The 15,825-nt window shown below is 39.5% G+C and overlaps 1 protein-coding gene across 2 annotated transcripts in view; it reads right to left on the bottom strand.

Annotated features, from left to right (window-relative positions):
• The window catches only part of sgsm1a (small G protein signaling modulator 1a), a 153,355-nt gene that overhangs the window by 105,090 nt on the left and 32,440 nt on the right, over positions 1–15,825 (bottom strand). The window contains exon 3 of one of the 2 annotated variants that reach the window (XM_034170256.1): positions 3,359–3,434. The exons of the other annotated variant lie outside the window; for it this stretch is intronic. Coding sequence (XP_034026147.1) covers positions 3,359–3,434 — 76 coding nt within the window. The remainder of the gene's footprint in view (positions 1–3,358; positions 3,435–15,825) is intronic. 2 annotated transcript variants of the gene reach the window in all.

The raw sequence follows: 15,825 nt of genomic DNA, 5'->3' as shown, positions 1-15,825 counted from the left end.
AAATGGAACACAATGGCAAATGGTACGAATAATCCATGTCACATGACATACAAACCACCAATCAAATGACAAGGCTCTATTCAGGTGTTATATAATAGTCAAAAGGCCTTACTCCCCTGACAGCTAAAGGGTACTCTGGCCACAACAGAAACACAATATAGACAAGAGAGTACAGCTTCTACATAAGTACCATACTGGAATCAGTGAAACATGTTCCCACCACTCAGGCAAAACAAGATGCATTTATCTTTTCCAATTGTTGCATTGGTATACTTGTGTGATTAAAAATGGATAATTTCATCAAACAATGAAGCTCTATAACTGGTGATGGAACAGACAAAGGTTGCACCATGCAAAGTTCTACCAATTACAGACACAGAAGTCTTATAATTCCTTAAAAGTTGCCATGGGTGTCTTGGTGGCTTCCATCATCAGTGTCCATCTTGTAGAGTGTACTCCAGACAGATTTACTAAACAGTACCACACTGTTTGTATTTCTTAACAACTGATATACTTGTGGTGGTGCGGTGACTTAGTGGTTAGCACTAATGCCTCACAGCAAGAAGGCTGCGGGATCGCTTCCCGCCCTTTCTCTGTGGAGATTGCAAGTTCTCACCGTGTCTGCGTGGGTTTCCTCTGGTTTCCTCGCACAATCAAAAACATGCTTACTTAGGGTCTGTTCCATTCTCTGCCTCTGACCAAGGCAGTGTCTCTACATCTGGAGTTGGTCTCCGTGCACCGGACTGTGGCTGCCCACTGCTCTTAGTGGTTGGATTGTGTCTAACTGTAATTGTGATGGGTTAAATGCAGAGGACAAATTTCTTTGCATATATGAATATACAATGACAATAAAGGCACTTCACTTTAAATGAACTCAAGAAGTATTCAGTAACTTGGAAATGATTGTGCATCAATTCTCTAACTTGTCTAAAGAAAACTGGCTGTTCAAGTAATGATTTTTTTTCATTAAATAATCTTTAGAGAGCATGTAATATGAAATACAACCCCTGGCAAAAATTATGGAATCACCGGCCTCGGTGGATGTTCATTCAGTTGTTTAATTTTGTAGAAAAAAAGCAGATCACAGACATGACACAAAACTAAAGTCATTTCAAATGGCAACTTTCTGGCTTTAAGAAACACTATAAGAAATCAGGAAAAAAATTGTGGCAGTCAGCAACGGTTACTTTTTTAGACCAAGCAGAGGGAAAAAAATATGGAATCACTCAATTATGAGGAAAAAATTATGGAATCATGAAAAACAAAAGACCGCTCCAACACATCACTAGTATTTTGTTGCACCACCTCTGGCTTTTATAACAGCTTGCAGTCTCTGAGGCATGGACTTAATAAGTGACAAACATTACTCTTCATCAATCTGGCTCCAACTTTCTCTGATTGCTGTTGCCAGATCAGCTTTGCAGGTTGGAGCCTTGTCATGGACCATTTTCTTCAACTTCCACCAAAGATTTTCAATTGGATTAAGATCCAGACTATTTGCAGGCCATGACATTGACCCTATGTGTCTTTTTGCAAGGAATGTTTTCACAGTTTTTGCTCTATGGCAAGATGCATTATCATCTTGAAAAATGATTTCATCATCCCCAAACATCCTTTCAATTGATGGGATAAGAAAAGTGTCCAAAATATCAACGTAAACTTGTGCATTTATTGATGATGTAATGACAGCCATCTCCCCAGTGCCTTTACCTGACATGCAGCCCCATATCACCAATGACTGTGGAAATTTACATGTTCTATTCAGGCAGTCATGTTTATAAATCTCACTGGAATGGCACCAAACAAAAGTTCCAGCATCATCACCTTGCCCAATGCAGATTCGAGATTCATCACTGAATATGACTTTCATCCAGTCATCCACAGTCCACGATTGCTTTTCCTTAGCCTACTGTAACAGTGTTTTTTTATGTTTAGGTGTTAATGATGGCTTTCGTTTGGCTTTTCTGTATGTAAATCCCATTTCCTTTAGGCGGTTTCTTACAGTTTGGTCACAGATGTTGACTCCGGTTTCCTCCCATTTGTTCCTCATTTGTTTTGTTGTGCATTTTTGATTTTTGAGACATATTGCTTTAAGTTTTCTGTCTTGACGCTTTGATGTCTTCCTTGGTCTACCACTATGTTTGCCTTTAACAACCTTCCCATGTTGTTTGTATTTGGTCCAGAGTTTAGACACAGCAGACTGTGAATAACAACATCTTTTGCAACATTGCGTGATGATTTACCCTCTTTTAAAAGTTTGATAATCCTCTCCTTTGTTTCAATTGACATCTCTCGTGTTGGAGCCATGATTCATGTCAGTCCACTTGGTGCAACAGCTCTCCAAGGTGTTCACTCCTTTTTAGATACAGACTAACGAGCAGATCTGATTTGATGCAGGTGTTAGTTTTGGGGATGAAAATTTACAGGGTGATTCCATAATTTATTCCTCAGAATTGAGTGAGTCCATATTTTTTTCCCTCTGCTTGGTCTAAAAAAGTAACCATTACTGACTGCCACAATTTCTTTCTTGATTTCTTATAGTGTTTCTTAAAGCCAGAAAGTTGCCATTTGAAATGACTTTACTTTTGTGTCATGTCTGTGATCTGCTTTTTTTCTACAAAATGAAACAACTGAATGAACATCCTCCGAGGCCGGTGATTCCATAATTATTGCCAGGGGTTGTATAAAGAGCAAAGTGGATTTTGACACACCCTAAATCCAGCCATAGATCATCATGATAAGGCAAAATATGTTTACAGGTCTTGATGAAAGAAGCTGTTTTTATGTCATTTTAAATCAGGAGTGAGCTTGAATGGCCACATTGGTGTAGATTTACCTTGCTATCCATCACCTCAGCAAGTGATTTCTAGACAATTTAAGGGGAGGAGTTCATCTGTAAAGCCACTGAGGTGATCACCTGCAAGGAAAGTAATGTGCTAACTTGGCCCTTCATGGTACACTGATGGCCACCCCTGCTTTAAGTGGAAAGCTCTACAATAAGCCATGCCTCTTTCCTCATAAGAAAGGGGGCATATATTTGTCTTTCTCCCACACACTGTGTGAGGGTGTCACACAGAGCACAGACTGGCTCCGTGGGCATGTCTCACCTATGTCATAAAAGATGAAAACGATTTCCAACCTAAATTTTTGCTTAAAGCAGTGTAGTTTCAAGATGAACAGACAAACACAGAGATTTTGAGGATGTTTGACATTAAACCACACAACCATATTTCACTTTGGAACGCAGACAAACACATCCACACAGTGGGACCCCTTTAAAAGCTGCTAACGTGTTCAAAATAAAGAGGTTCTAAATGAGCAGAAGCTGTGTGAGTCATTTTTATGTTTGGTTACTCACCACAAAAGGACACGATATGGCTGCTGTCTTCATGAACAAATTTCCTGGTAACTGCTTCCTCCATAATCTGTTTCACCTGTGAATAACATGGCAGATGCTGGATGACTCATTCATTAAAATGCTACAACTGGCACACACACAGTCTGCGACAGCTCGAGGGGTCAGAGTGTGAATATTATCTCAGAAAACAAAACAATCAGAGGGATTTATTAAATGAAGATTAAGATGACAACAATGCAGATGTGGTCTTGAGTGGATATTGGTGAGTCTGTTATCAACACTTATCCCAGGATCTCGACCACAAAGTATAGATGGTATGTTTGACTGTGAGTAGAAGAGTGGACAATTCATAAACCCAATTTTAAAATTCTGTTTTTACACACACAATATTTATTTATATATATATATATATATATATATATATATATATATATATATATACATACATACATACACACACACACACACACACGAGGTCTCTTAGAAAACTATCCTACCTTTTTATTTTTTTTAAAAAACTATATGGATTTGAATGACGTGCGATTACACCAATCATGCTTGAACCCTCGTGCGCATGCGTGAGTTTTTTCACGCGTGTCGGTGACGTCATTTCCCTGTGGGCAAGCCTTGAGTGAGATGTGGTCCCGCCCTCTTGGCTGAATTCCTTTGTTTCACACGCTCCTCGAGACGGCGCGCGTTGCTTTATCAAAATTTTTTCTGGACCTGTGAGGAATATCCGAGTGGACACTATTCGAGAATTAAGCTGGTTTTTCGGTGAAAGGTTTAACGGCTGATGAGAGATTATGGGGTGTTTCTGTCGGTGTAAGGACTTCCCACGGAGCGGGACGTCCTGCAGCACTTCCAGGCGCCATCGTCGGCCTGTTTCGACCTGAAAACATCCTAATTTAAGGCTTAATTCACCCAGGACGTCGTAAGAGAACAGAGAAGATTCAGAAGAGGCCGGCATGAGGACTTTATGCGGACATTCCACTGTTTAAGGACACTTTTTAATGAAAGACGTGTGTGCAAATTCGCCGAGTCGTTTCCGTGACGACTCGACAAATCTGTGTGTGCCGCGACAGGAAAAACACCTCCGTGTTGAAAACCATTTGTAAAATTCAGGTGGCTTTTGATGGCTTTCAACAAGTGAGTAACTGAGAAATTGTTTAACAGCTTGGGCATGTTCCAACTTGCCCGTTAAGGTTTCCAACACGGAGGTGTTTTTCCTGTCGCGACCCCCCGCGGTCGGGTCCGGCCCGACATGCGACTCTGCCCGCACGTTCTTTCATTACAAAATGTCCGTTAACAATGGAATGTCCGAATAAACTCCTCATGCCGACTTCTTCTGAAAGTTCTCTGTTCTCTGATGACTTACTGGGTCAACAGAGCTTGAAATGTGGAAGTTTTCAACTTGAAACGGCGACACTACCAGACCAAAATCTCTCATCAGCTGTTAAAATTTTTACCGAAAACCAGCTGAATTTATCGAATGGTGTCCACTCAGTTGTGCCTTACAGTTTTGAAAAAATTTTGCTCAAACAAAGCAGCAGTCTCTGAGCCATTCCTAAACAATGAAAAAAAAATCGACGAGAGGGTGGGCAACTCCTCACTCAAAGACTGCCCACAGGCGAATGACGTAACCGACAGGCGTGAAAAAACTCTCGCATGCCCACGAGGGTTCAAGCATGTCTGATGTAATCACACGTGATTCAAATCCATATGGTTTTTGAAAAAAATAATAAGGTCGGATACTTTTCTAATAGACCTCATATTATATATATATATAGTGTGTGTTTACACATATACAACCCCTGGCAAAAATTATGGAATCACCGGCCTCAGAGGATGTTCATTCAGTTGTTTAATTTTGTAGAAAAAAAGCAGATCACAGACATGACACAAAACTAAAGTAATTTCAAATGGCAACTTTCTGGCTTTAAGAAACACTATAAGAAATCAGGAAAAATAATTGTAGCAGTCAGTAACGGTTACTTTTTTACACCAAGCAGAGGGAAAAAAAAATGGAATCACTCAATTCTGAGGGATAAATTATGGAATCACCCTGTAAATTTTCATCCCCCAAACTAACACCTGCATCAAATCAGATCTGCTCGTTAGTCTGCATCTAAAAAGGAGTGATCACACCTTGGAGAGCTGTTGCACCAAGTGGACTGACATGAATCATGGCTCCAACACGAGAGATGTCAATTGAAACAAAGGAGAGGATTATCAAACTCTTAAAGAGGGTAAATCATCACGCAATGTTGCAAAAGACGTTGGTTGTTCACAGTCAGCTGTGTCTAAACTCTGGACCAAATACAAACAACATGGGAAGGTTGTTAAAGACAAACATACTGGTAGACCAAGGAAGACATCAAAGTGTCAAGACAGAAAACTTAAAGCAATATGTCTCAAAAATCGAAAATGCACAACAAAACAAATGAACGAATGGGAGGAAACTGGAGTCAACGTCTGTGACCGAACTATAAGAAACCGCCTAACGGAAATGGGATTTACATACAGAAAAGCTAAACGAAAGCCATCATTAACACCTACACAGAAAAAAAACAAGGTTACAATGGGCTAAGGAAAAGCAATCGTGGACCCCTGGATGAATCTCGAATCTGCATTGGGCAAGGTGATGATGCTGGAACTTTTGTTTGGTGCTGTTCCAATGAGATTTATAAAGATGACTGCCTGAAGAGAACATGTAAATTTCCACAGTCATTTTTCCCTCTGCTTGGTCTAAAAAAGTAACCGTTACTGACTGCCACAATTTTTTTTTTGTGATTTCTTATAGTGTTTCTTAAAGCCAGAAAGTTGCCATTTGAAATGACTTTAGTTTTGTGTCATGTCTGTGATCTGCTTTTTTCTACAAAATTAAACAACTGAATGAACATCCTCTGACGCCGGTGGTTCCATACTTTTTGCCAGGGGTTGTACATACACATACACCTCAATAGAAGACAATGATTCTGTTAAATCACAAGCTCATGATATCCTGTCCATGTCTCCATGAACCTCCTACAAAAACAAACAAACAAAAAACAAAGCTAAACCCATCAAAACAATGACAGGGTCACGCTTAGTACTTAGGATTTGTTGCCACAGCGATGTATCTTCTTCCCTTCTGACCTGAAAACAGCCAGTGCTCACACTGAAGCTGAGCAGCTACAAACCAACAGAGGACTTAAAAAAATTAAATCTACAATTCCCTCTGGTGGCTATGGCAAAATTTCTTCTGTGTGGCACTACAATGCAGTCTGAAGCTGTAGACACACAGATGTAATTTCATGCTGAAATGAGTCCATCTTCAGCAAACAAATTACAGTGCCTTAAAAAAAAAGATTCCCTCTGCCAAGGAGGTCTTGCTTTTCTTTGGATTTCTAACATGATTAGTCAAAAACTAATTGTTTCTTTCGGCTGGTCCTACAGTGTATCCTGAAAGTATTCACAGTGCTTCACTTTTTCTAAATTTATGTTACAGCCTTATTACAAAATGGAGTAAATTCATTTTTCCCCTCAACCTTCTACTCACAACATCCCATAATGACAACAAGAAAAAAGTGTTATTGAAATTTTTGCAACTGTATTAAAAATAAAATAAATCATCCCAGCAAATCATAGAGTGTAAGGTAGGGTACACCCATGAGAGGACACCAGTCAACTGCAGGGCCATGATACTATTTTGCTCTTGAAAAAAAAATGGCCTTTTTTGAAGTACATATATGGTTGGAGCTGGTTTCATGTAGAACTTTTTTTGAACTGATCTACATAAAAGGATGGAGCAAAGGGATTTTTTTAAAAAACATTGCAAGATATTTTAAGTCTTGACAATAATAAAGTTAACTTTTTCATTTTATTATTGTCAAAAAAAATAAGATGTATATCTTTCTATAGTGCCTTTTCAAGCCATGTGGGGATTAATTATAAAATGTATATGTATTGGATAAACCCTGCATGACATCAATCATAAGTTTTCTGAAACAGTTTTTCAGTTCGGGGGGGGACGACAACTCCAAACCAAATGTCACCACCTTGGCAATGCCTCATTCCAGCTCTATGGTGTAAGATTGGTACCAAAACGAGTGTCACATAAAACATGCATTCGGGTATATCATATTATTTCACAGATATTAACTGCAAATTATCTTTGCGGGTGCGCGCACTCAGTGGAAACTGATCCTTGAGTAAGGAAAAAGGTGCTGTGAGTGAGGAGGAATACGTAGTGCCAAAACCCTCCCCTCACAGTGCCATAAGTTTTGAGTGAGAGAGCAGAAATGATTTACTCTCTTTTAAGAGTTTGATAATCCTCTCCTTTGTTTCAATTGACATCTCTCGTGTTGGAGCCATGATTCATGTCAGTCCACTTGGTGCAACAGCTCTCCAAGGTGTGTTCACTCCTTTTTAGATGCAGACTAATGAGCAGATCTGATATGATGCAGGTGTTAGTTTTGGGGATGAAAATTTACAGGGTGATTCCATAATTTTTTCCTCAGAATTGAGTGATTCCATATTTTTTTCCTCTGCTTGGTCTAAAAAGTAACCGTTACTGACTGCCACAATCTTTTTTTCTTGATTTCTTATAGTGTTTCTTAAAGCCAGAAAGTTGCCATTTGAAATGACTTTAGTTTTGTGTCATGTCTGTGATCTGTTTTTTTTCTACAAAATTAAACAACTGAATGAACATCCTCCGAGGCCGGTGATTCCATAATTTTTGCCAGGGGTTGTAATACACCCGAACGCATTTTTACCACCAATCTGATGCCATACACCTCTATCTAATGAGTACCCTTCAACTTGCTCACTCTTCCTAGTTACAATGACTGCACATCTATCACTGACGATGAAGTTCATTTTGATTTGAAAACAGGGTGCCTGAACAAATAAAGAACATGAGTGAAAACAAAGACTTCAGATTGAACTATTCCGTTGAGGTGAATTAAATCCACTTTTCTTACCTGACAAAACTCAGAAAACAAATACACAGAACACAGACCTTGAAAACATTGATATACGTAAGACAGACACTGAATCAGGCAGCCATCGTAACACGTCCATCCAGTTTAAATCTGCAGCTCTGTTATCTTCAGTGTGGCTGTAAATGATTCATGCTGCCAGCACAAAAGAAACAATGACAGTCTGGTGTGCTGCAGAAAGGCTACACTCATTACCATACTTACATAAAGCCTGCATGCACACAAACCACACTTATAAGTTCACACAAAGCAAAGGGCACTTCTTATGCAGGAGCAACAATTAACACAAAACTGAAACCTGACAGAACACGTTGGTATAGCTTCTCTATACAACATAAAAAAAAATCTTTGTTTGACAGAGCACAATGGGAAAGTCCAAGGAGATCTGTGCATATCTGAGAAAGAGGAATATAGATTTACACGTCAGGAATATCTCCTGGATCCATTGTTCACAGCTGGTAAAAAAAAAAAAAAAAAAAAAAAAAAATTCTAAAAAGTCCTCTTTTTTTTGGATTTAAATTGACTTTTTTCCATTTTTATTTATTTCACTCTTCTAAATGAGACTATACAAATAATAGTATTAGTTATAATCTTTACTGATGTATGCTAAAGCATAAAGATGCACATACAACAACCATTAATTAATGCTACTGATTTCATATTTCGCTGGTGTTTAAAGAACTGATTTCTAAAAAAAAAAAGAAAAAATAATTCTTGATGATTTTTATTGTTTAGATCATACCAGCCCTGCCATTGGTAAATAATTGCAGAACAGTTGAAAACAACTGTGTGAACATACTAATTATTATGAGGCGCAAGCATATACACAAAGTCTGGGCAAAGACCCAACCTGTCACCCTCAGCTGAGAGAAAATTGACAACCCAGGAACCATCAAGACACAGTGCTGCCATGTAGCTGCTGAAATAGCCGTGTCACGTTCTGCACTCAAGTGACTTTTACGTCAATATGGACTGAGGGGCTGCTGTCCAATAAAGAAGCCTCTCAGTGTCATCCTTCGTTAGGAAACATTCAGTGCAATTACCTAGATTTTCTGCAAAAGTCTCAAAGTAATCCGTGACATGATCAGCCTGGTCCACTTTTGATAGAAAATGTGTCACCCGCTGATCAGAAAAGTACTGTTGTCGGCTGTCTACCTCCCTTTCCTGCCTGTTTTTAACCTTGTGTATAGTTTGTTAGTTTTCCCCCAGATGGCACACTCTGAGCCAAGGAACACCTGCTGCTCATCATCGACACACACCTGACATTCATCAGCGGCTCATCAGCAGCGGGTTACTTAAACCCAGACTTTCAGCTCACTGACTGCCAGATTCTTGCATTGCATTCTGATCGTGAAGCTTCCATGACCTTGACCTTGTCTTTCCTGCCGCTTCTATGTGTTCTGACGTCTGAGCTCTCCGCTGCTCCTTCCAAGGTAACCTGGCCAACTTTAATTTCCATATTAGAGCTCGTTGATGTTTCCAGACACTCTCCTGCACGGCTTCCTTGTTACACGTTTCTGGCTCTCATGCCACATTCTGCACAATGTCACTTTGGAACTCTCCGGCTCTCAGCTACAGAGCGCGTAGCTCTGCCACGCTTCAGTTAGGTTCTTTCATATTCTGTGACATCCAGTTCTCACCGTGCCCATTTGTGACTGTGCATGACTAAAACTGGCTCCAAGAACTAGTAACAAGAACTATTTCCAAGAACTGCTTTCCCAGAAAAGTATGAACTCTGATATTGAACTACTAATAAATTTCCAAGTCATTTCTAAAGTTAAGTCCTGCTCAATTGGAACTGCGTCACAAGACACACAGCACCTGACCTTTGACCTCTGAAGATATTGATGAACTGTGAATGATTCCTGAACAGCATACCTTATTTCCTAGACTGTGAACATTTTCAGACCTGTGACTTATATTTCAAAGTGACATATCAAAAAATATTGCATTACCATCTATGGTCACAAGATGGCACAATCTAAATCCACACTCCAGAGCAGAAGGTAGGGGTAATGCAAAATTAAACTGGATGTCAACCGCTGTAAAACAAGATCTGAATGAGGACGACATGCTAGATCTTAAGCCTTGTTCAGACTGCCAATAGAGTTTGATTTATGCGCATATGTGATTTGAATCTGATTCAATACTGTAAGTCTGGACAGTCAGAATTCATTTTTTTTTCCCAAAGCAATTTCAAGCTTCATTTGTAAATGGATTGAAATGTGATTCAAATCACAATTTTGAAAATCTGAATTGGTCTGAATGCTCAGATAGTATTTTTTGACTTTTCATGCCAAGGTGAGAGATGGGCTGAGAACACACTCCCCTGCCTTGATTGTCACTTCACTCTCTTGCTCTGCTCAGATAAGTTTTCACTACTGCTTGTTCCAATAAAGAAAAAATTTCAACAAGAAGCATGTGTGAGAAAGAGAGAATGCACCCAGGCATCACACACAGAAAAGCAAATTAACTTGCAAATGCAAGCATGCATTATAAATCAATAAATAATGCACCAATGAAATAAATTTACCTTCTTTTTGCATGTGGCAGTAGCAAGTTTCAAAAATAAATGTGACCTATTAACTGATGTAACTTGTGTTGTTTCCCGCTCATGCATACTGTCGACCATGTAGTCAGATGGACTGTCTGTCCATGCATCAGTGTCTTTGAGCAAGACACTGAGGCCCAAATTGCTCCTGGTGCACTGTTCAGTACCTTGCATAGAAGCTCCTGCACAGTAAATTTTGCAGAGTAAAATTTGCTTTGCTGGTATAACATTTGGTCCCAATCTAAACAGAGTTAAATATACTCTATCACAGTGCTAAATCTACTCTTACTGGAGTAGAAACACTTGATTTGACAGTAGAGCTGATTTCACTCTATAATAGAGTGTATTTTACTTTATTTCGGCTGGTACCAAATATTATCCTGGCAGAGTAAATTTTACTCAGCAAAATGCTCTGTGTGGAACCAATGTATAAATGCAACTGTAAAAAGTGTTAGGAAAAAAACAGTGCATGCATCATGATTTGCCTCTGGAACAATGCCCACACTCAAGACCCCTGCAGCTCCCAGCAATGTAAGTAGGACTTGGGTATCAGCATCAGTACAACTGTGATGGCTGTGGAGAAAAACCTGTCTTGCCCTTGGTCAATAAGGGCAGGAGATTCCTGGAATATGCACTGTTCTCTCCAATTTTCACCCTTTCATAACACCTATGTAAACGATTTATGCATTATCTCACAACTCCAGAAAAGGGTAGGGCTTCAAACACTCTTACCAGTAAAAATAATTAAGAGCTGGGATTAACAGAACCTAGCCAACAGTGCAGACTAAGTAGGATTTAGTAGAAAGAGGCTACAGTGGCTACCCACAACTAAGAAATCACATGTACCTAAGTATTCACACCCTTTGCTCAATACTTTGTTGATGCACCTTTGGCAGCAATTACAGCCTCAAGTCTTCTTGAATATGGTGCCACAAGCTTGGCACACCTATCTTTGGCCAGTTTTGCCCATTCCTCTTTGCAGCACCTCTCAAGCTCCATCAGGTTGGATGGGGAGCGTCGGTGCACAGCCATTTTCAGATCTCTCCAGAGATGTTCAATGGGATTCAGGTCTGAACTCTGGCTGGGCCACTCAAGGACATTCACAGATTTGTCCTGAAGTCAAATCAAATTAAAAAAAAAAAAAAAATCAAATCAATTTTATTTATATAGAGCCAAATCACAACAAACAGTCGCCCCAAGGCGCTTTATATTGTAAGGCAAAAGCCATACAATAATTACAGAAAAACCCCAACGGTCAAAACGACCCCCTACCAGCAAGCACTTGGCGACAGTGGGAAGGAAACCTCCCTTTTAACAGGAAGAAACCTCCAGCAGATCAGGGAGGGGCAGTCTTCTGCTGGGACTGGTTGGGGCTGAGGGGAGAGAGTCAGGAAAACGACATGCAGTGGAAGAGAGCAGAGATCAATCACAAATGATTAAATGCAGAGTGGTGCATACAGAGCAAAAAGAGGTGAATAAAAAGAAACACTCAATGCATCATGGGAACCCCCCAGCAGTCTAAGTGTACAGCAGCATAACTAACGGATGGTTCAGGGTCACCTGATCCAACCCTAACTATAAACTTTAGCACAAAGGAAAGTTTTAAGCTTAATCTTAAAAGTAGAGAGGGTGTCTGTCTCCCTAATCCGAATTGGGAGCTGGTTCCACAGGAGAGGAGCCTGAAAGCTGAAGGCTCTGCCTCCCATTCTACAACCCCTGGCAAAAATTATGGAATCACCGGCCTCGGAGGATGTTCATTCAGTTGTTTAATTTTGTAGAAAAAAACAGATCACAGACATGACACAAAACTAAAGTCATTTCAAATGGCAACTTTCTGGCTTTAAGAAACAGTATAAGAAATCAGGAAAAAAATTGTGGCAGTCAGTAACGGTTACTTTTTTAGACCAAGCAGAGGGAAAAAAAATATGGAATCACTCAATTCTGAGGAAAAAGTTATGGAATCATGAAAAACAAAAGAACGCTCCAACACATCACTAGTATTTTGTTGCACCACCTCTGGCTTTTATAACAGCTTGCAGTCTCTGAGGCATGGACTTAATAAGTGACAAACATTACTCTTCATCAATCTGGCTCTAACTTTCTCTGATTGCTGTTGCCAGATCAGCTTTGCAGGTTGGAGCCTTGTCATGGACCATTTTCTTCAACTTCCACCAAAGATTTTCAATTGGATTAAGATCCGGACTATTTGCAGGTCATGACATTGACCCTATGTATCTTTTTGCAAGGAATGTTTTCACAGTTTTTGCTCTATGGCAAGATGCATTATCATCTTGAAAAATGATTTCATCATCCCCCAACATCCTTTTAATTGATGGGATAAGAAAAGTGTCCAAAATATCAACGTAAACTTGTGCATTTATTGATGATGTAATGACAGCCATCTCCCCAGTGCCTTTACCTGACATGCAGCCCCATATCATCAATGACTGTGGAAATTTACATGTTCTCTTCAGGCAGCCATCTTTATAAATCTCATTGGAACGGCACCAAACAAAAGTTCCAGCATCATCACCTTGCCCAATGCAGATTCGAGATTCATCACTGACTTTCATCCAGTCATCCACAGTCCATGATTGTTTTTCCTTAGCCCATTGTAACCTTGTTTTTTTCTGTTTAGGTGTTAATGATGGCTTTCGTTTAGCTTTTCTGTATGTAAATCCCATTTCCTTTAGGCGGTTTCTTACAGTTCGGTCACAGACGTTGACTCCAGTTTCCTCCCATTTGTTCCTCAATTGTTTTGTTGTGCATTTTCGATTTTTGCGACATATTGCTTTAAGTTTTCTGTCTTGACGCTCTGATGTCTTCCTTGGTCTACCAGTATGTTTGCCTTTAACAATGTTCCCATGTTGTTTGTATTTGGTCAAGAGTTTAGACACAGCTGACTGGACAACCAACATCTTTTGCAACATTGCGTGATGATTTATCCTCTTTTACGAGTTTGATAATCCTCTCCTTTGTTTCAATTGACATCTCTCGTGTTGGAGCCATGATTCATGTCAGTCCACTTGGTGATGATCCTCTCCTTTGTTTCAATTAACATCTCTCGTGTTGGAGCCATGATTCATGTCAGTCCACTTGGTGCAACAGCTCTCCAAGGTGTGATCACTCCTTTTTAGATGCAGACTAACAAGCAGATCTGATTTGATGCAGGTGTTGGTTTTGGGATGAAAATTTACAGGGTGATTCCATAATTTATTCCTCAGAATTGAGTGAGTCCATATTTTTTTCCCTCTGCTTGGTCTAAAAAAGTAACCGTCACTGACTGCCACAATTATTTTTCCTGATTTCTTATAGTGTTTCTTAAAGCCAGGAAGTTGCCATTTGAAATGACTTTAGTTTTGTGTCATGTCTGTGATCTGCTTTTTTTCTACAAAATTAAACAACTGAATGAACATCCTCAGAGGCCGGTGATTCCATAATTATTGCCAGGGGCTGTACTCTTACAAACCCTAGGAACTACAAGTAAGCCTGCAGTCTGAGAGCAAAGTGCTCTATTGGGGTGATATGGTACTATGAGGTCCCTAAGATAAGATGGGACCTGATTATTCAAAACCTTATAAGTAAGAAGAAGAATTTTAAATTCTATTCTGGAATTAACAGGGAACCAATGAAGAAGCCAATATGGGTGAAATATGCTCTCTCCTCTCAGTACTCTTGCAGCATTTTGAATTAACTGAAGGCTTTTCAGGGAACTTTTAAGACAACCTGATAATAATGAATTACAATAGTCCAGCCTAGAAGAAATAAATGCATGAATTAGCTTTTCAGCATCACTCTGAGACAAGACCTTTCTAATTTTAGAGATATTGCGCAAATGCAAAAAAGCAGTCCTATATATTTGCTTAATATGCGCATTGAAGGACATATCCTGATCAAAAATGACTCCAAGATTTCTCACAGTATTACTAGAGGTCAGGGTAATGCCATCCAGAGTAAGGATCTGGTTAGACACCATGTTTCTAAGATTTGTGGGGCCAAGTACAATAACTTCAGTTTTATCTGAATTTAAAAGCAGGAAATTAGAGGTCATCCATGTCTTTATGTCTGTAAGACATGCCTGCAGTTTAACTAATTGGTGTGTGTCCTCTGGCTTCATGGATAGATAAAGCTGGGTATCATCTGCGTAACAATGAAAATTTAAGCAATACCGTCTAATAATACTGCCTAAGGGAAGCATGTATAAAGTGAATAAAATTGGTCCTAGCACAGAACCTTGTGGAACTCCATAACTAACTTTAGTCTGTGAAGAAGACTCCCCATTTACATGAACAAATTGTAATCTATTAGATAAATATGATTCAAACCACCGCAGCGCAGTGCCTTTAATACCTATGGCATGCTCTAATCTCTGTAATAAAATTTTATGGTCAGCAGTATCAAAAGCAGCACTGAGGTCTAACAGGACAAGCACAGAGATGAGTCCACTGTCTGAGGCCATAAGAAGATCATTTGTAACCTTCACTAATGCTGTTTCTGTACTATGATGAATTGTGAAACCTGACTGAAACTCTTCAAATAGACCATTCCTCTGCAGATGATCAGTTAGCTGTTTTACAACTACCCTTTCAAGAATTTTTGAGAGAAAAGGAAGGTTAGAGATTGGCCTATAATTAGCTAAGATAGCTGGGTCAAGTGATGGCTTTTAAGTAATGGTTTAATTACTGCCACCTTAAAAGCCTGTGGTACATAGCCAACTAATAAAGATAGATTGATCATATTTAAGATCGAAACATTAATTAACGGTAGGGCTTCCTTGAGCAGCCTGGTAGGAATGGGGTCTAATAGACATGTTGATGGTTTGAAGGAAGTGACTTATGAAAGTAACTCAGACAGAACAATCGGAGAGAAAGAGTCTAACCAAATACCAGCATTACTGAAAGCAGCCGAACATAAAGATATGTCTTTGGGATGGTTAT

This window comes from Thalassophryne amazonica, chromosome 5, assembly GCF_902500255.1.
Source record: "Thalassophryne amazonica chromosome 5, fThaAma1.1, whole genome shotgun sequence".
NCBI classification, from domain to species: domain Eukaryota; kingdom Metazoa; phylum Chordata; class Actinopteri; order Batrachoidiformes; family Batrachoididae; genus Thalassophryne; species Thalassophryne amazonica.
Note: the sequence above shows the minus strand (reverse complement) of the source record. Positions and strands in the feature narration are given on the sequence as shown.